This window comes from Hypanus sabinus, chromosome 28, assembly GCF_030144855.1.
Source record: "Hypanus sabinus isolate sHypSab1 chromosome 28, sHypSab1.hap1, whole genome shotgun sequence".
In the NCBI taxonomy this organism is placed as follows: domain Eukaryota; kingdom Metazoa; phylum Chordata; class Chondrichthyes; order Myliobatiformes; family Dasyatidae; genus Hypanus; species Hypanus sabinus.
The window spans coordinates 37,144,085-37,170,391 of NC_082733.1; the positions used below are offsets into that span (position 1 = coordinate 37,144,085).

At 42.9% G+C, this 26,307-nt stretch overlaps 1 protein-coding gene across 3 annotated transcripts; it reads right to left on the minus strand.

Annotated features, from left to right (window-relative positions):
• Positions 1 to 1,979: 1,979 nt before the first annotated feature.
• On the minus strand, positions 1,980 to 25,898 carry LOC132382591 (transmembrane emp24 domain-containing protein 3-like). Of its 3 annotated transcripts, none has more exons than XM_059952951.1 (4): positions 25,549 to 25,893; positions 16,559 to 16,807; positions 8,637 to 8,810; positions 1,980 to 5,819 (listed from the first exon to the last, which is right to left on the minus strand). In XM_059952951.1, the coding sequence occupies exons 1-4, from the start codon at positions 25,693 to 25,695 to the stop codon at positions 5,808 to 5,810; spliced, it is 582 nt and encodes a 193-aa protein (XP_059808934.1). In that variant the 5' UTR covers positions 25,696 to 25,893; the 3' UTR covers positions 1,980 to 5,807. The 3 variants fall into 3 exon arrangements, with proteins under 3 accessions (XP_059808934.1, XP_059808933.1, XP_059808932.1); XM_059952950.1 differs by lacking the exon at positions 1,980 to 5,819 and adding an exon at positions 6,163 to 7,529 and having other exon boundaries at positions 25,549 to 25,898; XM_059952949.1 differs by lacking the exon at positions 1,980 to 5,819 and having other exon boundaries at positions 8,404 to 8,810.
• Between the last annotated feature and the right edge of the window lie 409 nt (positions 25,899 to 26,307).

Consider the following 26,307-nt stretch of genomic DNA (forward strand, 5'->3'; position numbering starts at 1 on the left):
TTCTTACAGGCAATATCTTTACAAGTTGGGTAACCCTAGCCATTATCAATACTGTTCAGGGTTTTTCTCCTGGAGTCAGTGGTCACACAAACCTGGACTGAAAAGCACCAGCTGCTCATACGACCCTCCACTACCTGCTCCCATGGCTTCACGCGACCCTGATCGGGGTGGGTGGGGTTAAGCAGGTGCTACACCTTGCCCAAGGGTGTCCTGCAGGCCAGTAGAGGGGAGGAGTGCCTTACACCTCCTTTGGTAGAGGCATGTCTTCGCACCGCTACCCATAACTCCCTTTACCAATCAAAAACTAACCGCATCCAAAATGCAGTTCATGATAATGTTGAGACTGTACTGATCATCCTTCACTAGTGTGATCCCACCTGGAGATTCTTTAGACCGGTACTGGACATGTCCAAAAGTGAGTGGGTAGTTACCACTCTGCGGGAGAGCTGGGGAAATGGGGTATCTCTGGCTAAGCTGACTCAAACCTCTTTGCTGCAAATTGGCACCATCGATTAGCTATTGCTATTTCTACCTGTGACTGTCAGGTTGCTGAGAAAAGGCAGTGAAGGAGCATCGACTACTTCATACAAACATCAAGTCAGTTATTCTTGCTGCCTTTGGTCTCCGCAGAGGCTGCCCTGTCCAAATGGCTCAAGGCCAAACTTTCACTGGAGTCATGTAAGAACAAGATGTACTGATCTTGCCCAAATCTCGTTGAATGTGTCTCCAAATTTCATGTGACACCACTTGCCAAGAAGTTATGCCAATTTGGCCAAGTTTAGTGAAACATAAATATTTAAATTGAAAGAGCTGTGATCTCTCTTCCATTGCTCAACCCTCAGAGTCTAGTCTGGTCTAGTGTTGGCTTTATAGTTATTACTGTTGTTGGTAAGGTCACATCTGGAGCATTCAGTTTTGGTTATCCTGCCATTGAAGCCTGAACGAGAGCAGCAAAGGCTTGCGAAGATATTGCCAAGATTTGAGGGACTGAGTTGTAGGGAGAGGTTGAGGAGTCTGGTACTTTGTTCTGTGGAGCGGAGGATAATGAGGAGTGATCTAATAGTGTTGCAAACAAGGGAAAATATGTAGATGCTGGAAATCCAGAGCAACATACACAAAATGATGGAGGAACTCAGCAGTCCAGGCAGCATCTATGGAAAAGAGTAAACAGCTGACGTTTCTGGCCAAGACCCTTCATCAGGACTGGAAAGAGAAGTCAGAGTAAGAAGGTGGAGGAAGGGGAGGAAGTAAAAGGTGGTTGGAGATAGGTGAAATCAAGAGAGGCAGAGGATGTGAAGTAAAGAGCTCGGAAGTTGATTGGTGAAAGAAATAAAGGGCTGCAGGAGGGGGAGTCTGACAGGAGAGTATAGAAAGTCCATTGAAGAAGGGGAAGGTCAAGGAGCAGCAGAAGGAGGTGGTGGGCAGGTTAGGAAATAAGGTGAGAGAGGGAAACAGGAATGGGGAATGGTGAAGGAGAGGAGGGTGTACCAATACCAGAAGTTCAGAAATCGATGTTCATGCCTTCAGGTTGGAGGCTATCCAGATGCAATATAAGATGTTGTTCCTCCAATCTGAGTTTGGCTTCATCGTGGCAGAAAAGGAGGCCATGGACTTACATTTCAGAATGGGAATGGAAAGTAGAATGGAATTTGGTTGCTACTGAGAAATTCTGCTTTTTCTAATCTAAAAATGCTGTCTATAATCATGAGGGGGCATAGACAGTGCAAATATATAGTCTTTTTTCTGGGGTTGGGGAATTAGAACCGGAGGGCGTAGGTTTAAGGTGAAAAGCAAGTGATTTAACGAGGGCCTAAGGGGCAACCCTTTCACCTAGAGGATGCCCTGTTTAGGGGACGATTTGCCACAGGAAGTGGCTGAGGGAGGTACAATAACAACATTTACGGGGAACTTGGACTGGTAAATGAGGTACACGAGGAAAGATTTAAAATAACAAAGAAAGATTACCTTTATTTGGCCTATGTACATCAAAACATACAGTAAAAAGCACCGTTTGGTCAAATGAAATCAGCAAGGATCGTACTAGTCAGCACACACGTGTCATCATGCTTCCAACATCAACATTGCATGCCTACAACTTACTAACCTTAACCACACAACTTTGAGATGTGGGAGGAAACTGCAGGACCCAAGGAAACCCATCCAGTCACACAGAGAGTGTACAAGCTCCTTACACACAGTGGCAAGAATTGATTCCCCTTTTAACAGATACCATGCTGTGTTAGTCATAGAGTGATAGGAAAGTACAGCACAGAAGCAGGATGGTAGGCCTATCTAGTCCATGCCAAACCAATTAATCTGCCAACTCTCAACAATCTGCAAAGGGATCATAGCTTTCCATCCCCCTACCATCTATGTAACTTATCCAAACTTCTTTTAAGTGTTGAGATCGAGCTTGCATGCACCACTTGTGTTGGTAGCTTGTTCCACTTTCATGACACTCCGAGCGAAGAAGCTTCCCCTCATGTTCACACTAAAATTTCACCTTTCCCCCTTTACCCATGACCTCTAATTGTAGTCCCACCCAACCCCAGTGGAAAATAACCTGCTTGTATTCACTCTTCCTATATACCCCTCATAATTTTGGATGCTTCCATCAAATCTCTCAATCTTCTACGCTCCAAGGAATAAAGTCCTATCCTTGTCAATCTTTCCTTATAGCTCAGGTACTTCAGACCTGGAAATATCCTTGTAAATTTTCTCTGTACTCTTTCAACATTATTTACATCTTTCCTGTAGATGGGTGACTAAAACTGCACACAATCCTCCAAATTAGGCCTCACTAACATCTTGTACAACTTCAACATAACATTCCAACTCCTGTAGCAACTGCAATGTTGCTGTGCTTCCCTTAGATTTAGTAGAAAATGGGCCAAATGCAGAAAGTTTGGACTGGCTAAGATAGACATCTTGGCAGGCATAGATTTGTTGGGTCAAGGGTTCTTTTTCCATGTTGTATGGGTCAAATCAACTGGTTTTAATCCACCAACCCCAGGCCCAGCACTCCTCAGCTCCTGACCCGTTTAGTGTTGTGTGGGACATTGACTTACATTGACCCTAAAAGCCTTTATAGATGTTTCCTATAGTGCAGGAGTTTAGCACCAGAGGGCACAGCCTCAGAATAGAAGGAAGTCCTTTTGGAACAGAGACAAGGAGGTATTTCTTTAGTCAGAGGGTGGCGATTCAGTAGAATTCATTGCCACATATGGCCGTGATGGCCAAGACACTGGGTATATTTAAAGCAGAGGCTGATGGGTAAGAATGTCAAAGGTTATGGTGGGAAGGCAGGAGAATGGGTTTGAGAGGGATGATGAATCAGCCATGATGGAATTGCGGAGCAGACTCAATGGGCTGAATGGCCTAATTCTGCTCCTATGTCTTATGGTTTTTAATGTAACAAGGACAATTTATGACACTTCATGCAAGTTGGCAAATATTAACAGCAACCCAGACAAGGGCTATTTTAACTGTAGAGCAAAATACTGCAGGTGCTATAAAGCTGAAATAAAAATGGAAAATACTGCAACCACTCCACAAATGCTGTGTGACCCAAATACTTCAGTTTCTACTAAAGGAGATATCATGGCTGGTGGACAAAAGCCTTTGTCAAAGAGATAGATATTATGGCGGGTCTTAAGATCAGAGACAGAGATGCTTGGAAGGCTACTGACTGTTGTGACTGGGATCTGGGCTTATTAGCTATTTGGGGGAAAAAAATAAATAAAGATATATTCTAAAGCTATTTTGTACTCCATGGAGCATGAGGGGATCTTCCGATATCCAGGCATTCTTTCTTTCTTCTTTCTTCCTTTCTCTTTTTTTTTATGTGGAAGGGTTTACTGCTTCCACATAACCCAATAAAAATAATATTGGGTTATGTGGAAGTTGTATTCCAATAATTTGTTGCAGTAAAAGTCTTAAATTTATCCAAAAAGGTTGAATTTTTAAACAAGACCAAGTAGAGTGTAAAAAAGTACCAATTTCTTGATTACATCGAAAACATTGGTCAGATAAATTTGAGTTTAATCTATTTATTTTTTGTGGTGTAATATATAATTGTAAAAAATTGTATTGTACTAATCTAAGTCGGACATTTATTGTATTTGTCATACTGTCAAAGCATAGTCTTGACCAACTTGTTTCATCAATCATCACCCGGTGGGTGACTGAAGCCAGTGATATAGTGGTCTTTATTCATTAAAAGAATCAGGTACTCTACTGGAGACCCTCTCAATAGAGTCTCCCAAACTCAAAGTACATCCCATTGTGTACCCTTAAGATCAAAGGTAACTATAGCTAAGTCTATACAATTTCAATAGTTACAATGACATTGTTTACTTCAATACCTTGGGTTGACAGTGCTTCCTCTGAATTACATATCTGCAGTGGGAGACATATCTGAATAGAACATAGAATAGTACGGCACAGTACAGGCCATTTGGCCCACAATGGTGTGTTGACCCTTAAACCCTGCCTCCCATATAACCCCCCATCTTAAATTCCTCCATATACCTGTTTAGTAGTCTCTTAAATTTCTCTAGTGTATCTGCCTCCACCACTGACTCGGGCAGTGCATTCCACGCACCAACCACTCTCTGAGTAAAAATTCTTCCTCTAATATCCCCCTTGAACTTCCCTCCCCTTACCGTAAAGTCATGTCTTCTTGTACTGAGCAGTGGTGCCCTGGGGAAGAGGCGCTGGCTGTCCACTCTATCTATTCCTCTTAATATCTTTTATACATCAAACACATTTGCTGGGGCAAAGTAATTCACACAGATGGTCTAAAAGCTTCTGGGGACAGAAATCCCAGACACTCAAAGATGATGGTGTCTGGAATGAATCTGAGTACCCAAATACTTCTATTTTACTTTATTGAGATACTGTGCAGCGCTGGCCTTTCCGGCTCTTCGAGCTGCACTGCCCAGCAACTTCTGATTTAACCCTGGCCTAATCATGGGGCTATTTCACGTTTTGGACTGTGGGAGGAAACCAGAGCACCCAGAGGAAACCCATATGAAGAATGTAGAAACTCCTTATAGGCAGTGGTGGGAATTGAACCCAGATCACCGGTACTTTAAAGTGTTGAGCAAACCATTGTGCTACCATGCCGCCCCTAATATCCCCACCATCACCCTCAGGATCACCATCCACACCTGTCAGCACGTTTGATGTGCTAAGTGACAGCATCGGTCTGCTCTGCTGGCTCAAACTCTGTCACAGAGGTGCAGATACCGTGCTGTCTGCTTTGACGCAGGCCGATTAACATAACACACTGTCTACCACAGATGAGAACATCTCATGGTAACTTCACTTTGTAAATCAGATCTCTTAGCATAGAGCACCCCCCCCCCCCACAAACTCCTCCGGCATTGACTGGGAAGGCGCTGGAGTCTTGGGTCCACACTACCAAGTTCGGAAGTAATTGCTGCCCTGCTGCGTGGGGCTTCTGGACACACTTCACTTGCCTCTGCACTGAATTATGTTCTTGACTGCGCAGTCGTTGAACCCCTGGACGAGCGCACTTGCCTCCGTGTTGAACTGACTCCGTGACTGTGGCCTGCAGTCGTTGAACCTCTGGGTGAGCGCACGCGCCTCTGTGCTGAACTGGCTCCGTGACTGTGAACTCACTTTCCGGGAGTCTGCAGTTCATGTTCTGTGCGTTACTTGTTTACTTTTTTAATGCTTCCACAATTTTGCACTTTGGATGTTTGTTGGTCTTTGCTGTGTGGGATTTTTCATTAATTCTATTTCATTTCGTTGTTTTCTGAGGGCTTGAAAGTAGACGAACCTCAAAGTTGTATCTGGTGTACATAACATTTTTGTAAATATATTTTTAATTAAATTTTTAAGAGAATTATATAAAATGAATAGAATAATAATGAAAATTAATATCAGCCCTCCCCTTAATCCTTCCCCCCTTAACATCCCAAGAAAGAAAGAAAGAAAGAAAGAAAGAAAGAAAGAAAGAAAGAAAGAAAGAAAGAAAGAAAGAAAGAAAGAAAGAAAGAAAGAAAGAAAGAAAGAAAGAAAGAAAGAAAGATTGATTGAAAGATTGATTGCCTGGATATCGGAAGATCCCCACATACTCCATGGAGTTCAAAATAGCTTTAGTATTTATTTATTTATTTATTTATCCCCCCCCCCCCCCAGATAGCTAATAATTTTATCTTCGAAGGACCTATATATTTAATCCTACCTTTTGTAAATAAGGGTGCCAAATTTTCAAAAATATATCATATTCATTTCTTAAATTATAAGTAATTTTTTCAAGCGGATTGCAGCTAAATATTTCATTTTTCCAACGGTCCATAGTTAAGTATGAATCTGATTTCCAAGTAACTGCAATAGCTTTTTTGGCTACTGCCAATGCAATTTTTATACTCTTTTTCTGATATTTATTCAATTTAGGTTTTGGTATTATCCCTTCAATATCACCTAATAAAAATAATATTGAGTTATATGGAAGTTGTATTCCAATAATTTGTTCCAGTAAAAGTCTTAAATTTATCCAAAAAGGTTGAATTTTAAAACAAGACCAAGTAGAGTGTAAAAAAGTACCAATTTCTTGATTACATCGAAAACATTGGTCAGATAAATTTGAGTTTAATCTATTTATTTTTTGTGGTGTAATATATAATTGATGTAAAAAATTGTATTGTACTAATCTAAGTCGGACATTTATTGTATTTGTCATACTGTCAAAGCATAGTCTTGACCAACTTGTTTCATCAATTTTAATATCCAAATCAGTTTCCCATTTTTGTCTTGACTTATGAATTCCTTGTTTAATTGTCTGTTTTTGAATCAAATTATACATACAATAAGTAAATTTTTAAATTTTTCCTTTTTGATTTAAAATTTCTATTTCATCAGGCTTTGGCATTAACATTGTTTGACCCAGTTTATCTCTTAAATAAGCCCTTAATTGAAAGTAACAGAAAAGAGTGTTGTTTGATATTTTATATTTATTCTTTAGTTGATCAAACGACATCAATATACCTCCTTCAAAACGGTCACCTATATATCTAATCCCTTTTTGAAACCAGTTATAAAAAAGTTGGTTATCCATTGTAAAAGGAATGAGTCTATTTTGAATTAGGGTTCTCTGTGCTAATAAAGATTCCTTTACCTCATCATCAACATTTATCTTATTCCATAAATCAATCAAATGTTTTAATATAAGAGATTCTTTCTTTTCCTGTATCCATTTGGATTCCCATTTATATATAAAATCTTCTGGTATATTTTCTCCTATCTTATCTAACTCTATTCTAATCCATGCCGGTTTATCTTCATCAAAAAAAGATGCAATAAATCTAAGTTGATTTGCTTTCTAATAATTCTTACAATTTGGGAGTTGTAATCCTCCTAGGTCAAATTTACATGTCAATTTTTCCAACGATTTTCTTGACACCTTACCTTTCCAAAGAAACTTCCTCACACATTTATTCAACTCTTGAAAAAACTTCTGCGGCAGTTGTATTGGTAATGTTTGGAATAAATATTGTAACCTAGGAAATATATTCATTTTTACAGCATTAACTCTACCTACTAATGCTATTGGTAACATCATCCATTTATCAAGATCCTCTTGAATTTTTTCAATAATGGCAAATAATTAGTTATAATTAGATAGTTTATGCAATCTATGCAATGATTGCAATCATTAACTAGTTAATAATAGTTAATCTATAAACTATTGATGTAATTTATGCAATCTATAGTTATGGCAAATAATAAGATAGTTTATGCAATGTATGCAATGGGTTTGTTAGATAAATCAGAACATCATCAGCAAATAAATTAATCTTATATTCCTCCTGGTTAACTCTGAAGCCCATAATATCTGAATCGGTTCTAATTAATTCAGCTAATGGTTCTTTCACCAATAGAAATAGGACAGGTGATAATGGACAACCTTGTCTAGTTGACCTTGTTAACTGGAATGATGTTGAAATTTGACCATTTGTCACTACTTTAGCTTTGGGACAGTGCCTCTGCACTGAATTATGTTCTTAACTGCACAGTCGTTGAACCCCTGGACAAGCGCACTCGCCTCCGTGTTGAACTGACTCCGTGACTGTGGCCTGCAGTCCTGGAACCCCTGGGTGAGGGCATTCGCCTCCGTGCTGAACTAGCTCCGTGACTGTGAACTCACTTTCCGGGAGCCTGCAGTTCATGCTCTGTGTGTTACTTGTTTATTTTTTACTGCTTGCACAATTTGCTCTTTTTTGCACTTTGGATGTTTGTTGATCTTTGCTGTGTGGGACTTTTCATTAATTCTATGTCGTTTCGTTGTTTTGTGAGGGCTTGAATGTAGACGAATCTCAAGGTTGTATATGGTGTACATAACTTGATAATAAATATACTTTGAACATCAAAACATACAGTGAATTATGCCATTTATGCAAACTGGATATTTCAATGTACATGTGACAAATAAAAATAATATCTTTTCTTCATTAATCTTTGTTATTACACAATAACTGCTCTACCCTGGAACAGCTCAGGCAATTAATGAGGGCACAGCAGTCAATGGATAGATGGTGCTAGATTTTAGCACCAGCATCGCACACACTGGCCCTTTTCTCAGTGAAGAACCTCTTCAGGATAACCACCTGTGCAGTTGTAACCAGGAGAATGCTAACGGTCTGGCTCACTGCCCAGTACAGGACTTGGGTGTTGATACTATCTGCATGCAGCCAGTCGATCAGTGCCTGCACACGTTGTTGTGACTGCAGGACAGCCATGCGACTCAGAGAATAATAGACTGCGGTACAGGAAGACTCCAGCTAAAGAGGGAAGAAGAAAGGATCACAATGAGTTCCAGCAATAGTCTATCAGATTCATGCTAGGCCAGGAGTTCCCAACCTTTTTTATGCCATGGACCCCAGGTGGAGAATCCTTGTTAGTTATGATCAGTTGTTGATCTTGTCAAGTCAAGTCAAGTCACTTTATTGTCATTTCGACCATAACTGCTGGTACAGTACATAGTAAAAATGAGACAATGTTTTTCAGGACCATGGTGTTACATGACACAGTACAAAAACTAGACTGAACTAAGTAAAAAAAAACAGAGAAAGCTATACTAGACTACAGACCTACACTGGACTGTGTTATGAATGTACCACAGCTCTGAGGGGCCGAAGAGTGCGGGGTAGCCCCCTCCTTTGTGAGAATCGCAAGATCACTATTGAGTCCGTTCAGGAGACCCAGGAAATGAGAGAAAGACATGCAGAATTCACAAAGAGTGGAAGGTGTCCTGGCCTCCAAGAGGCGGACCCATTGATACCGGCTATTGTCTCTTGGAGCCGGCCTTGTGTATTGCATCCTGTGCGATGCATCAAAGCCCCCAGGCAATGAACCAAGGGGGAGGTTGGTGGAGAGATAGCATCATCTCAATCTGATTGACATCTGAGGCCCTGTGAGTCAGGATAAAAGAGGGTCTGGGGAACAGCCCCTCAGCCGCACCAGAAGAAACGTTAAGCGACCACGTAACAGCAGGAAGTCATCTTAAGGAGGCCACATGCATTCGATTCCGTGGCTGGAATCGGTGGCTGGCACCACGGAAAACAGCTTTTAGCTAACAACGGGGAAGCCCGCTCCCCTGACTCAAGGGATTGGCATCTTAAAAGACCTGGGGCAAGTTTAAACCGCATCACTTTTAAACACAACAACGCTGCAGCTTGAACGAACTGATAGTAACTTATCTTTCCATCGGACAATACAGTAACCCCTAGACAACGATAGAGTTATTTCTTATCGGTTATTATTATACCCGCGCTTAGATTTAGTATTGACGACGTATATTATCTGTATGTTTGCATTCATCTTCTTTTTGTGCCCTTTATCAATAAATACTTTTAAAAATAGTACCATCAGACTTCAATGGACCTCTCTATCTTTGCAGGTAAGTGATCCAGTTACGGGAATTCATAACAAAGTTGGGGGCTCGTCTGGGATTTGACACCAAATTGGGAGGCCAGTGAATCAGGATTATAAGTCCAAAACTTGGATATGGTTACGCGGGTAGCCGGACGGGAAACCAGCAAAGATGGACATGGGTGAATTTATAGAAAACCCGACTCTGGTGGCGCTGGAGGTGGCCTCCAAATCGGACTTGATAAAATTGGTGAAGGAGTTAAACCTCGCAGGGGTGAGGTTGTCAATGAAAAAGCAGGAGGTGCAAAGGGCAATAACTCAGTATTATATTGGGAAGAATGTGTTTGCAGATGAGGTATTGAAAAATATCCCTGAAGAGGCACCCGCTACTGGGACGGCTCAGTTAGAGTTGGAGAAACTAAAGTTGGAACATGCAATTAAGTTAAAGCAGCTGGAGGCAGCCGAGAGAGAGAAAGAGAGGGAAAGGGCTGAGAGAGAGCAAGAGAGGGGGAGAACCGAGAGAGAGAGAGAGAGAGAGAGAGAGAGAGAGCATGAAATGAGGTTAAAACAGCTGGAAGCAGATGAAAAAGAGAAACAGAGGAAACATGACTTGGAGATGGAGAAGTTACGGCAGGAGCTACGAGCTCCGGGGTCAGACCGAGAGGAGCGGTTCAATGTTAGTCAAGAGTCGAGGCTAGTACCTCCGTTCGAGGAGATGGATGTGGATAGTTATTTCTTGCTTTTTGAAAAGGTGGCCATGAATCAGAAGTGGCCCAGAGGTCAGTGGGTGGCGCTGTTACAAAGTGTGTTAAAGGGGAAGGCACAGCGGGCATATACGGCGTTGGCCATGGAGGAGGAGAGTTATGACAGAGTAAAGGCGGCCATTCTCCGAAGTTATGAGCTGGTACCTGAGGCTTATAGACAAAAGTTTAGAAATTTAAGGAAAGGGTGGAATCAGACGTATACTGAGTTTGCTTACGAGAAGGGGGTGCTCTTGGACCGGTGGTACACCGCAGAGAGAGTGGAAGAAGATTATGGGCGTCTCAGGGAGTTAATTCTGATTGAGGAATTCAAAGGTTGTGTTTTGGAGGATATCCGGATGTATTTGAATGAGAAGCCGCATAAGTCCATCTCGGAATTTGCTAGGTTCACCGATGAATATGCCCTAACCCACAAGACAAAGTTTTCCTCGAATAAAAGTTCCCAGAGAGACTGGGGGAACGATCGAGAAAGTCCGCCGGCTGAGGCAGAGTGAGCCAGAAGCTAGTGGTAAGGTTGAGGGGGAGAGGCAAGACGGCCAGAGATTTCCAGAGATTTCCAGAGATTTCCGGGCTTGACCTGTTTTAATTGTGGAAGGGGGGGGCATATTGCCTCTCGGTGCTTTGCTCCGAGGAAAGAGACAGGAAAAGAGACAGCAGCAGTCCCTATCAGATGTGCCGTGGTAATCAGTAAATCGACAAGAGAGCCCCGGGTAGACAGAGTACGAGAAGGGTCTGAGACTTGTCTGTCACACGGAACAGTGTCTGTGAGGGAGGGGGACACACCAGTTCCCGTACGGATCTGGAGAGACACGGGGGCTGAACTGTCGTTGATCAGCAGTAAGGTGCTAGATTTTGGTCCCCAGACTGGAGAGGTAGCCCTGAGAGGCATAGGCAAATGGACCGAAGTGGTTCCCTTGCATAGGGCTTGCATAGAATTGTGAGCTGGTGTCTGGACCAGTGGAATTGGGGGTACTGCCGGAGTTGCCGGGGGAAGGTGTGGATGTCCTTCTGGGTAACGACTTAGCGGGTGGAAAGATGGGTGCAGCTGTGAAGCTGACAACCAAGCCTGTGAGGGTTGAGGCCTCGCCCCTAGATTCCAAGATCTATCCCGCATGCACGGTCACTTGCAGCCTGCCGAGAGAGGCAGCTGAGAACGAGAGCAGTTTCAATCGGGCCGGTTTTGATTTGGCCGAGACGTTTCTACCGACCCTGTATCACGAGGGTTTAGAGGGTAGTAAAATGAAGAGTAGTAAAGTGAAAGAGTGTAAGGGAGTGGAGGTAGATCTGCCCTTAGCGAGGAGAAAGGTCCTAGAGGCAGAAAATAAAGATGAGGAACCAATAGTGCAGTTAAGAGGTCCAGAGTTGGACATGGATGATCTGTCTGGTTTGGCAGAACTATTTGAAGAAGTTAAAGGTGTTTCCGATAATGAAATGAGGGCAGTCCTAGATGAAAAGGGGGCCCTTGCCTTGAAGAAGTCTGCTGGGTTGGCAGATGAGGTCGTTTCAGCCCGCGGGGTTGAGGTTACTCCGGAAGGGAGTTGCCCAGAGAGTACCTGGGAGGATCGGGGGAACTTAGAATTTGAAAAGGGTACGGGTATTGAAAGCCGGGAAGAGGCCAATGTCCCGTTTGAGTGTGTCCAAGATGGGGATGCACGTGGTACTGAACCTAGTAACGGAGCTCAGAAAAAGTCTGAGGTATTTGATACAGTGGAACGAGATGGCCGTCCTGGTGGGTCAGATAGACTTGGTTCAGTGAAGAAAGGTTTAACCTTGGTAATCGTGGGAAGTGAGAGTTCCCAGGTGTTTGTGCTCGAAGGTGTGCTGCAAGTTAATGCGGAGTTCGAAAATGGGGAGATAAATATTATTATTGAAGGAAACGGGAAATCTGTAGTTCCCAAATTGAATGAAGAAATTTTAAACCCTGCAGATCGATTACAGATTGAAGTGGAAGGAAAAGGGGCCCGAGAGGGTGGTGTGAAGAGGCAGAATTTGAAATACTGCTTGAGCAAAGCAGTCGAACGAGGAACACATAGCCTGAAGGGTCCTGATGAGAGGGTTAGCCACCTGTGTAAACTTAAAGAGTTGGGTGGAAATTCAGAAGATGGTCTAAGTTTGGAACACATTGTTGATAAAATAATTCCTATATCTCGCCACATTACCCAAGCTCCCCACGTGGGACCTCACCGGAAAAGAGGCGACGGTTAATGGGGACGCCATTTTTAAATAGCAAAGCCGGTTGTACGGGATTTCGACACAGCCTGTGAATAATAAAGACAACCCCCTAGAAGCCTGCCTGTTCAGCTTGAAAATGACAGAAAGATTTGTAGTTCCATAAACTTTTGTAGATGCACGGAAGCTAAGATCACACCTCCTTAGTTTTGTTGCTGAAGGAAAGAAATAAAAATAGGTGGTTATTAAATTGAAGTCTGATGCTACAAGACTTTAGTATGGTACGCGATGTTAAGATATTAAAGAAAGTGACACTGTAATCGTTAACTGTTTAGATACTGAATTGAATGTATAACTGTATTACTCTGTAAAAAAAAACTTTTGTATTGTGTTAGATTCTAAAACCCTGTAAGACTCTGTACTGCTTTGAAGAAAGGGGGTGTTATGAGTGTACCACAGCTCTGAGGGGCCGAAGGGTGCGGGGTAGCCCCCTCCTTTGTGAGAATTGCAAGATCACTATTGAGTCCGTTCAGGAGACCCAGGAAATGAGAGAAAGACATGCAGAATTCACAAAGAGTGGAAGGTGTCCTGGCCTCCGAGAGGCGGACCCATTGATACCGGCTATTGTCTCTTGGAGACGGCCTTGTGTATTGCATCCTGTACGATGCATCAAAGCCCCCAGGCAATGAACTGAGGGGGAGGTTGATGGAGAGATTGCATCATCTCAACCTGATTGACATCTGAGACCCTGTGAGTCAGGATAAAAGAGGGTCTGGGGAACAGCCCCTCAGCCGCACCAGAAGAAACGTTAAGCGACCACGTAACAGCAGGAAGTCATCTGAAGGCGGCCACATGCGTTCGATTCCGTGGCTGGAATCGGTGGCTGGCACCACGGAAAACAGCTTTTAGCTAACGACGGGGAAGCCCGCTCCCCTGACTCAACGGATTGGCATCTTAAAAGACCTGGGGCAAGTTTAAACCGCACCACTTTTAAACCCAACAACGCTGCAGCTTGAACGAACTGATAGTGACTTATCTTTCCATCGGACAATACAGTAACCCCTAGACAACGATAGAGTTATTTCTTATCGGTTATTATTATACCCGCGCTTAGATTTAGTATTGACGACGTATATTATCTGTATGTTTGCATTAATCTTCTTTTTGTGCTCTTTATCAATAAATACTTTTAAAAATAGTACCATCAGACTTCAACGGACCTCTCTATATTTGCTGGTAAGTGATCCAGTTACGGGAATTCGTAACAACTGCATAAAGTGCACAAAAACAGTGCAGGCATTACAATGAATAATAAACAGGACAATAGGGCAAGGTGTCAGTCCAGGCTTCGGGTATTGAGGAGTCTGATAGCTTGGGGGAAGAAACTGTGACATAGTCTGGTTGTGAGAGCCCGAATGCTTCAGAGCCTTTTCCCAGACAGCAGGAGGAGAAGAGTTTGTATGAGGGGTTGATGGGGTCCTTCATAATGCTGCTTCCTTTGTGGATGCAGCATGTAGTGTAAATGTCCGTGATGGCGGGAAGAGAGACCCCGATGATCTTCTCAGCTGACCTTACTATCCGCTGCAGGGTCTTGCGATCCAAAATGGTGCAGTTTCCAAACCAGGCAGTGATGAAGCTGCTCAGGATGCTCTCAATACAACCCCTGTAGAATGTGATGAGGATGGGGGGTGGGAGATGGACTTTCCTCAGCCTTCGCAAAATATAGAGACGCTGTTGGGCTTTCTTTGCTATGGAGCTGGTGTTGAGGGACCAGGTGAGATTCTCCGTCAGGTGAACACCAAGAAATTGGGTGCTTTAGTTGGGATTGGGTAGAACTAATTCTTCTTACAGTGGCATAGTGGTTAGCATAATGCTTTACTGCACTAGCGATTGTCATTGGAGTTCAATTCCTGATACTACTCTGTAAGGAGATAGTATGTTCTCCCCTCGACTTTCCTTTGGATACTCTGGTTTCCTCCAACAGTTCAAAGATGTACAGGTCTTTGTTAGTAAGTTGTGGGCGTGTTATGTTGCCACCAGAAGCATGGCAATGCTTGTGGGCTGTGGGACTCTTGGCATTGATGCAAAGCAATGCATTTCACTGTGTGTTTCAATGTCGCAATACACATGCGACAAATAAAACTAATCTTTATTTTCAGCCATTTTTAAAGCTGCACTCAGTACTCCAACTGGGATTCCAGCAACTTCCTGTAAAGCTGCATCAAAACTTCATTCCTTCTTATCCTCCAGCCGCCTCGCAAATGAGCCCTAATCATCACTCCGTATAACTTACCTTCTTGGTGGTAGAGCAGTGCCAGAGACGGGTGGAGCCTATAGAGGTGGGGTGTAGAGGTTTTGCTGAAGGCTTGCACTGCGGAACCTAATCTCTCCTTGGCATTGCAGGGTCTGCAAAGAAAACAGCTGCCAGAGAGGCTGCTGAGGGAGCCTCCAGATGGCTATGGATTAAGAATTGTGACCTGTGGACCATACTTCTGGGATACAAGCTGGAGTATGATCATCCCTGGCTGGGTCACGTGTGCAAGGGCGTTGAAAGATCTGGAACAACTGATGTCCCCAGTTACATCACTGACGATTCCCAGCACATCCTAGGATATATCTCAGCATCACTGTGTTTCATTTACCGTGTCCCTGCGCATCCTTTTTTCACATACAACATTTTGTAGCCACAATGTTAAAAAAAATCCCAGAAGACTAAAAGGAATTCTTGCACTTATGTACTGAATTTTTAACTCTCAGAATATCCCAAATCAGCACACAAACAAGAAAGTACTTCCTCGAAGTACAGATATGGTTGTAACATAGAAAACATTGCAGAAGGGTTTGTACACTGGAAGCATCATAAAACATCTACACTTAGTGTCCGCTTTATTAGGTACCTCCAGTTCATGGTCTTCTGCTGCTGTAGTGCATCCATTTCAAGGTTTGACAGGTGTTATGTTCAAAGATGTTGTTCTGCAAACCAATGTTTTAACATGTGGTGATGTGAGTTACTATCACCTTCAGCTAGTCTGGCCATCCTCCTCTGATCTCTCTCGTTAACCAGATGTTTTTGCCCAGAGAATTGCCACTCACTGAATATTTCTTTTTCATATTTCACACCATTCTCTGTAAACTCTAGAGACTTGTGCGTGAAAATCCCAGGAGACCTACAATTTCTGAGATATTCAAACCATCCCATCTGGCACCATTAATTATCTCACATTTAAAGTCGCTTAGATACAGTCTGACATTTGTTTTGAAAAACTACCGAACCTCTTGACCATGTCTGCATGCCTTTATGCATTGAGCTGCTGCCACATGGCTCGCTGATCAGATATTTGTATTAACAAAGTGTAAGGGTGAACCTAATAAAGTGGCCACTGAGTGTGAGATTTCAGCTGTAATAGAAACAGAAGATGTCAAAACACTCAGCAAGTCAGGCAGCATCTGCAACAGAAAAAAACAGTTAACATTTCAGGCAAGAATTTTTCATCAAATTTTTAAAAATCTTATAGCCATGTTAACCAAAGGATAAATAGCTCCCCTGTTCTTAAAAGTACTGCTGCAGGCTTTTTTAAATGTTCACTTAAGTAAACTCACAACTGGAGAGTCAGTATATCCACAACACCACATCCTGCAAACTTTCAAAGCCATCTGACTAGCCATCTACAGATCCTGTTGTAGGTGAAGTAAGCAGACATTCACAAGCCTGGTCACCGTCAGCTAACCTGGGTAAGAGCAGTAGGTTTCCTGGAGTCACCAGAGACCACAGGAGGTCTCTTGCCTATCTGAAGGTGGAAATAAATCTTCTTGTGGGTGAAGCTGGAGAACCGGTTGCCAAAGCAGAACTTGTAGGTGCCCGACAGCTCTGCCTTTTCTTTGAAGTGCTCTTGCCGCATCCTGTGTTTTCTGTAGACCAGTTGCCCTTTGGGGTCTTCAATGAAGCAATCTACATCGTAGTGTCCACCCGCAATCACCTGATGGGAATAAAAATTTAATCAACACATCTGACTGAGCGGTCGCTTCATCACATGGCATGGAGGGTCCAATGCCGAGGGTCACAGAGTTTGCAGGAAAGGTTGTAGGCTCACACAGCTCCATCACAGGCACAAGTCTCCCAACCATCAAGGACATCTTCAAGAGGAGATGCCTCAAGGAGGCAACATCTATCACTAAGGACACTCACCTTCTGAGACGTTCCCACTTCTTATTACCACTGGGGAAGAGGTGACGCACACTCAACAATTCAGGAACAGGTTCTTCCCCTCTGCCATCAGATTTCTGAACAGTCCATGAACACTGCGGCACTGCAGTGTTTGTAATGTTTGTAATATTCATTTATTGTCCCTTTCTGGTCTTTTAATGGGTTACTGCACCTCATTCACCAGACTAAACACTCACTCACTACAGGTGCACAGGTACAGTGGTAGCAGTTTATACCAAGGGTTCACAACCTTTTTTATCCCATGGACCAATACCATTAAACAAGGGGTCCACAGACACTAGGTTGGGAATCCCTGGTTTATACTATCTACAGGGCACACTGCACTAATTCACCATCTCCTTACACAACATACACACAAAATGTTGGCAGATCTCTGCGGATCAAGCAGCATCTACAGAAAGGAATAAAGAGTTGGTGGCCTCCAACCTGATGGCATGAACACTGATTCCTCCAGCTTATAGTAATGTCACCCCTCTCCCTTCTCCCCTTTTCCATTCCCCATTCTTGCTCCCTCTTACCCCTTTTCTTCTCACCTTCCCACCCCCCCTCCCCGCCCCCGGTGCTCCTGTGCCTTTCCTTTTTCCCATGGTCCACTCTCTTCTATCATATTCCTTCTTCTTCAGCCCTTTAACTTTTCCAGCAATCACTTCCCATCATCTCACCTTCTTCCCCTATCACCTTCTAGCTCGTCCTCCTTCCCTTCCTCCCACCTTCTCAACCTGACTCATTTCCCCTCAACCTGAAATGCTGACTCTTTATTCCTCTCCACAGAGGCTGCCTGACCTGTTGAGTTCCTCCAGCATGTTGTGTGTTTACTTTGGGTTTCCAACATCTGCAGAATTTCTTGTGCTTATGATACTCTTCCAAACATATCACCACTAACAGGTGGGAAGGACAAGGCCAGCAAAACAATTACCTTTACCTGAAAGTTCCCTCCAAGCCACACACCATACTGACTTGGAGATTGTACATATTGCCATTCCTACACTGTTGCTGGGTCAAAATCCTGAAGCTTCCTCTCTATACCTGTATTTCAGGGACTTGTATCATTCAAGATGGCAGCTCTCCACCACCTTCCCCAGGATAATTATGGAGGGGCAATTAAATGCTGGCTGAGCCCATGAAGCCCACATCCTTTGAATGGATAAAGGAACTTTGCACCCACTTTAAGAAATATTTGTGTTTGTCAGCTCTAACACAGGTCAGCAAGAGTAACAAAAACTGAATCCAAATTTTAAAAAAGTAGACTTCTATAGACAGAGGCCACTCAGTCTATTACATATAGGACATAGAATATGGCACAGGAACAGGCCCTAGGTGTGGGGGGGGGGGGGAGTGTTAATGGTCATGCGTGAGAAAGAATAGGTTAGGGGGCAAATAAATTGGGGGAATAGGACTGCTGGGAACAGCAGAGACTCGATGGACCAAACAGCCACCTTTTATGCCATAAGGAGTTATGGGAAGTTCCTGCTTTAATGAATTATTGGATTTTAAATTTATTGCTTATTAGTTGCTTTGGAAGGATTCAAACCCATGCACCCCTTGATTGGTCTGGACTTCATCTTGTTAGTTACCATTCTCTCTTCAGTGTTAACATAATATCACTGGACAACAAAGACTTTGCTTCCGGAACAGTTTTGGGTGCATGTTATGGATTTTGGGCTACTGATCATGAAAATCACCATGAAATTTCCCTATCATGCACCATTTTAAACACCTATATTTGTTACTTCAGCTCATAATTCAAGTCAGAATAACTGATACCCAGATTAAGGAAGGCATTTTTGTTGTTCCACGAATCAAACAGGTCATCAATGACAGGCAACTTGAAGAACTCCCAGTGGGACCAGAGAAAATTGCACCACAGGCATTCAAGAATGTTGCTGAAAATTTTCTTGGCAACTACAGCTTAACCAAACTACGTGCAGCTGGTTGACAACATGCTTCAAGCATACAAAACCAGGAAGTGCAACATGCCACTGAAGATTCATTTTCTGCATTCCTATGCAAACCTTGGTGTTGTCAGTGACAAACACGGTGAAAGGTTTCACCAGGACATTGCGGTCATGGAGAAATGGTATCAGGGCAACTGGAATCCATCATTGCTGGCTGATTATTGTTGGACACTTAAACGAGAAGCCTCGGACAGTGAGTACAAATTAAAATCATTAACCAAACATTTTTAGCTTAGTTGAACTACTGCAAAGCATCAGCGCCATTTTGCAACTAAACGCATTAAATTCAATAAAAAATTACTTTTTGTTTCTTCTAATTCCTATGTGATACAAGCAGCCTGAAATTATATCTGTGTTCAGCTTCAAGCAGTCTATCATAAAGAAAAATTCTGTGGAAGCAACACTTTTGAAAAAATTGGTTGTCCAGTGTGCACTTCCAATATTCAATTACTGTTTGGAAACCTCTATATAATCCCACTAGGGTCTTTTCACGCATGCAGTTTTTAAACTCTACCCAAAAGGATTCTACATCTTCCAATCCTATGCCACCCCTTTCTCAGGATTTGATTTCATTTTTTACGAAAGGAGCCATGTCATCCTTACTGTCTATCTGCCTGTCCTTTCGATACAATGCGTATCCTTGGATGCTAAACTCTCAACTACTGTATGTTCTTCCAGCCATGCCTCAGAGACGCCCACAACATCATACCTGCTAATCTTTAACTGTGCTATAAGATCATCTGCTTTATTCCATAGACTGGGAGTATTCAAACATAGCACCTTGAGTCCTGTATCCATCACCCTTTTCGATTTTGGCCCCCTTTTAGACTGAAACTCATCCCACTACTTGCAACTTTGCCTTATCATCTGCCTGTTTTTCATGAGTTTCACAACACACTGTCTCTGCCGGTAAACCAACAGCCCTTTCATTCTAGTTCCCAACCCCTGCCAAATTAGCTTAAACCTTTCCCAACAGCTCCAGTAAATATATGTATGCAAGGACATTGGTCCCCTAGGGTCCATTTGTAACCTCTACCTTTTGTATAGGTAGAGATCCCAATGATCCAGAAATCTGAAGCCCTGCCCCCCTGCACCATTTCCTCAGCCAATCATTCAACTGCTAAATCTTACCCTCACTGACGAGCAATCCAGTGATTACTACCCTGGAGATCCTGCTTTTCAGCTTTCTACCCAGCTCCCTGAATTCTCTCTTTAGGATCTCATGTTTCCTACTTATGTCATTGGTGCCAACATATCCACAGGTTCGTTTATTATCAAAGCACGTATGTGGTGAACTACATATACCTGTCTGGACACACCCCTCTGCTGACTGTTCCTGTGGTTCCTCCCACAGACCCCTGTATAAAGGCGATTAGAGGCGCTGCTCCTCCCTCAGTCTCCAGGATGTTGTGTGGTGGTCTCTTGCAGCTAATCGTGGTCTCTTGCAGCTAATAAAAGCCTATCGTTCGCCTCCCGTCTCCGAGAGCTATTGATGGTGCATCAATGTGTCCATATACAACTCTGAGAAATATCTTCAGACTGCTTACCCTCCCCCATTAGAATGAAATGGGCCTGATTTTGGAATGAAGTCCCAGGTTGAAAAACCTCTCCCTATACCTCCTCCGTAGGAGAGTAATCCTGGTTCCCCAGGCTCTCTGTGTAACTGGTACCATCTGGTAACTCTCCAATACTTCGACTTTCTTGCAAAGGAGTGCTGCCAAGTATTAGACAGGCACCCACAGTAGATGCAAACCGGTACTTGTAATCTGACCCTTTATTTAGAAAGCCTGAGATCCTGTGTGCATTCTTAACTTGCCTAACAAGTTGCCTTTCTGCTTTCATAGATTTCTGTATTTGATTAAAAGGATCCTTGTTTCTTAATCCTAATTAAAACTGTATCTTTTAATTTATTACTTTGTTCATACCTTCTTTTAGCTCACAGCACAGTTGTAATGAATGGGTTGTGTGGAAGGCAGGTTGTTCACTGTGACAATAATAAACCTAATTGCCAATTTACCTCTTTCCAATTTTAAAGTAAAGTGCTAAATTTCAACTGTTTGTGAGCTTTGTCAACCTGTCTTTTGAAGTCTTCTACCATCCCCCATTTTAAGCCCATTTCCAAGTTTCATGTTCGCTTCAAACTTTGACATAACACACCTCCAGGTCACCAATATCCATCAGAAGGTTCTGTGTCCTAATGCCAGCTGCAGAGGCATGTCATTGTTAGTGTTCCCAGAATCTGATAAGCAACTATGAATAATAAGACCACAAGACACAGGAGCTGAATTAGGCCATTTGGCCCATCAAGTCTGCTCCACCATTCCACCATGGCTAATTTATTATTCCTCTCAACGATATTCTCCTGTCTTCTGCCCATAATCTTTGATTCCCTGTCTAATCAAGAACCTGTCAACCTCCATTTTAAGTATATGCAATGGCTTAGCGATCACAGTTGTCCATGGCAATGAATTCCAGATTCACCACCCTCTGGTTAAAGAAATTCCTCCTCATCTCTCTTCTAAATGGATGTTCCTCTATTCTGAGGCTGTGTCCTCTGGCCCTGGACCCACCCACTACAGGAAATATCCTCTCCACATTCACTCTATCTAGACCTTTCAATATTCCACAGGTCTCGATGAGAACACCCCCTCCCTTCTTTTGAACTCCAGCGAGTACAGGCCCAAAACCATCAAATGCTCATCATATGTTAATCCTTTCGGTCCTTGGGACTCACACCACCAGGTTCAGGAACAGTCATTACACTTCAACCATCAGAACCAAAGGGGATAACTTCATTCACCCGAACTCTGAACTTAATCCACGAGCTAGAAATCTACAGCTCATGTTCTCAATGTTATTTATTTGTATGTATTATTTGTTTCTTTTGAATTTGTACAGTATATCTTCTTTTGAACATGCTGTTTTTCATTGATTCCATTGTATTCATTTGTTCTCTGTGAGTGGCTGCAGAAATGAATCTCAGGATACTATTTAGTGACATACAGTATGCATACTTCAATAAATTTACTTTGAACATTGATTGTAAAGAAAAAAAGGTACTGTAAGTATTCAACAAATTAGGTGCATCTTAGGAGAAAGAAACAGAGTTAATATTTCCACTGGTAGTGACCTGCTAAAAATTTCCATCATTTTCTGTGTTTATTCATGAGCCTATTAAAGTTTCTCACAGCTAATCCTGCTGCTACTGCCTTTTCAATTTTAAGGACTCGAAATATATGAGACTTGTTTAAAAAAAAACTAATGAAAGAACTCAATGAATTATGCAGCTTGTGAGGAGGGAAAGGCCTGTTGACATTTTAGATTCCAATAAAAATATCAGCTATCCATTTCCCTCTACAGATGCCGCCTGAAGCAGCAGAAGTGACCTAAGTATCTCAGGAACTCAGCATTCGTTATCAGGAATGCCCTCCACCCAGGACATGTTCTCTTCTCGCTGCAGCCATCAGGAAGGTACAGGAGCCTCAGGACTCACAACACCAGGTTCAGGAACAGTTATTACCCCATCAGCCATCAGGCTCTTGAAACAAAGAGGTTAATTTCCCTCACCCCATTACTGAAATGCTCCCACAACCTATAGACTCACTTTCAAACACTCTTCATCTCATGTTCTTGATAAGTATTGCTTATCATTACTTTCATTTTGCATTTGCAGTCTGTCTTTTCCACTCTAGCTGAACATCCAAGTTAGTACAGTCTTTCATTGATTCTATTATGGTTATTATTCCATTATGGATTTATTGAGTATGCCCACAAGAAAATGGATCTCAGGGTTGTACATGTTGACATTTACTTTGATAAAAAATTTATTTTGAACTTTGAACATAGTATTCCCTCAAGTTACTAACCTGAAACTGTATGTCTTTGGAATGGGGGTTAGAAATTAGAATACCCATTGGAAACCTGCACAGTCCAGGGAGGACATACAAACTCCTCACAGACAGCAGCAGGATTTTAACCTGTCACAGCTGACTAGGTAACTTCTTCAGCGATAACTTCCCTCACACCGAGTAGTGGTGAACCCAACTGCAGAGACAAGGAACACAAAATTCGAGGAACAGGAATCCAGCAAGGCTTTATTGGATTCCTTAGCAGGCAAGGTACAGGCAAATGGTTCAAAAAAACCTTACAAAGCTAAAATCCAAAAACAAAAACATTAACTAGAAATTCCTACAATCAAACGCAAGGCCTCACTTACAAATGATGATTCTAAGACTGAACCAAGAAACGGGTGGGGGGTGTGGGAACTTATATAGGGCTACACAGAAGCACAGGTGTTAATAATGAACCAATAATTAGCCTACTAGGCAGGTGAGCAGGAAAGATTGGCCTTGTCATCGCTGCCTACCTCCGCTGGCCAGATCGAGGTGTGACAGAACCCCAATCTTCCAATCACGGCCGCTGCAAAGCCATACACTAACTGCTATGCCACTCTGCTGTGAAATTTGTTGTTTTCTGGCCGCAGCACTATGCAGGCAGAGTAAATTAATATAAGGTGCAAAATAAAAATAAATAAAAAGTGTAAAAGAGGAAGAGGGAGACCATGTTTGTGTGATCGTCGGTCCTTTCAGAAAAAGGCTGGCAGAGTGGAAGAAGATATTCCTAAAAGCATTGAGTGTGTATCTTCTGGCTCCTGTACCTGCTCCCCAATGGTTGTAACAAGAAGAGACATGTCCTGGATGGTGAGAATCCTTAATGATGGATGCTGCCTTCTTTAGACACCACCTCTTAACCTCTGCTGCAGAGCACCGAATCCTGTAGGCAGTGGGAGCACATGTTAACTCGAGGTGGTGAGGTCACTCCTATAAATTCAATAAGGACCCAAATACCCAAGCTACTCAGTGCTGGACTGGTCAATCACAGCGGTGAAGTTTAGGGGTGGACGGGGGGGTGGGGATCCTTTCATGCTTGAAGGAGCCGATGTATGAGTAAAGGATCAGATTTCTAAAGAATCTGAATATAGAACTGAACATACGTACTATAGTCTAATAAATTTCTCACTGTATCCCTTTATGCCCTGACCAATTATCAACCTCCACCTTAAATATATGTAAAGACTTAGCCTCCACAGCCACCCCTGGCGACAAATCCCGTAGATTCTCCACTCCCTGACTAATAAATTCCTCTTCATCTCCATTCTGAAAGGACACCCCTCTGTTCTGAGGCTGTGCCCTCTGACCTTAGACTCCCCCACCATAGGAAATGTCCTGTTCACATCCACTCTATTAAGTCATTTCACCATTTGACAGGTTTCAATGAGGTTACCGCTCATTCTCCTGAAATCCGATGAACAAAAGTCCAGAGCCATCAAATGCTCTTCAATCCCGGAATGAAGCGCCGTTGAACCCTCTCCAGTGTCAGCCCATCCTTCCTTAGATAAAGGGCCCAGAATCGCTCACAACAAAATGATTGTGTTGGCCTAAAGGTGGACATTTCATCTCTGTGATGTTATTCATGCTCTCTTCTCATTGCTACCACTCAAGAGGAGGTACAGGAGCCTGAAGAACCACATTCAACGTTTTAGGAACAGCTTCTTCCCCTTCACCATCAGATTGCTGAATGGACAATGAACCCACCAACACTAACTCAATATGTTTCCCCTCTATTTTTGCACTACTTATATAATTTATACCTCACTGTAATTTATAGCTTTTTATTGTCATGCATTGCACTGTACTGCTACTGCAAGCCAACAGATTTCATGACATACACCAGTGATATTAAACCTGATTCTGATTCTGAAAGACTCTGAACTCTTGAAGTATTTTCACCTGTGTTCCATAAAAGGAAGGTGCACCAATATTGTTAACTTTCTCGTTTGTTCTTCTAGACTACCGATAACGTAATAACTTCTGTGGAAGTTATTAATGTAATAACGTACATTTTGATATTTTTTACCTGAATTGCAATAGTTTCTCGATTAGTAATTTATTCTTAATTAAACACATTCTGTTTATTGTGCCGAAAAAAAAATGATGACAAATCACTACAGGATTTGCAGATGGGATTTCCGTAAAGCTGTGAAGTTAGGTACTGTACTCAGGCACTCTGTGGGATGGATGTGTGACGCTGTTAAGTCAGTTATGAACTCTCCCATTACAAAAAGTTCCAGGCTGTCACTACAAAGAAGGGCAGACGACCCGGTCAATATCTGTCAACGAACACCCATCTCTCGTTCTCACTGCGCTGTCTGTGGGATCTCGTTATACACGAAAAGCGCTCGTTTCCTGCCCCCACAACAGCCCGACACTTCCAGCGAGGTAATCCGTTCGCTGTTGGAAGTATTTGTGAGACATATGGAGTTCGTGAACGGCGCAACATAAATGCCCACCTGCATCACTCCGAACTTGTGAGATGGAGGGTGTTGGCTCTAAACAAATAAACTAAAATAAACGTCGAATCTTTATTCCTGCTATACGTGCTGAGTTCTTCCAGTGAGCATTACTCCGTATTTCCAGTATCTGCAGACTCTCTTGTGTTTCAGTGTAATCTATCTTTCCAGGAATCCCGAGCACCTTACCTGGAACATGAATTGAAACTCCGTGTCCTTTTCGACCTCTTCGAAGAAACATTGGATATCTCGATCGGCCAGCACGAACATGAACTTCGACAAACCCGCGGAAGCCAAGGGCGGCAGCGGCAGGAGGAGAAAGATGAGCGTGATCATTGCCGAGGCGGGAGGAACTCCAGGTCACCCCGGGGCTCCCAGTCCACAGACCTGGGGATTGTTACACGCCCGGGCCGGCTCCGCCCTCCCCATCGCCTGCCCCAGCCTGACGTGGCACCGGAGGCTGAAGGCTTGTTGAAACCACCGGCATTTCAGGATTAAATCCCACCGTCATCCTTGGACCCGATTTGCTGACTTGCTGAAACTTTTCCCTTTGACCCGGGAAATCCACAACTGCTCATAACCATTCGACCCGTTACATCTACACTTTCATGGATTTGCCCTCTCAAAGTCTCATTCGTTCACTTATTTTAGGTGCCAAATATTTATTCATTTATTCATTACCTCTTTAAAATTCAGAGTGCGTAAAAGTAAGACAATTCACTTTTCAATATGTAAAGGAATACAAATATAGAGGTGTCGTTTGTTAAGTGCCGTGTCGTATAACTTGGGCGACCATGATCTTTCCCTGACCATGATTGTTCTTGGCAAATTTTTCTACAGAAGTGGTTTGCCATTGCCTTCGTCTGGACACTGTGTTTACAAGACGGGTGACCCCAGCCATTATCGATACTCTTACAGAGATTGTCTGGCTGGCCTTGTTAATGAGAG

What these genes read in the sequence shown, in the direction of transcription:
- LOC132382591 (XM_059952949.1), bottom strand. Translation starts at nt 25,695, where the DNA reads ATGATCACGCTCATCTTTCTCCTCCTGCCGCTGCCGCCCTTGGCTTCC. An exon ending in AGTTTCAATTCATGTTCCAG is followed by an intron (nt 16,808 to 25,548) that starts GTAAGGTGCTCG and finishes TATTCCCATCAG; the next exon opens with GTGATTGCGGGTGGACACTA. An exon ending in AACCTACTGCTCTTACCCAG is followed by an intron (nt 8,811 to 16,558) that starts GTTAGCTGACGG and finishes TTCCCTCTTTAG; the next exon opens with CTGGAGTCTTCCTGTACCGC.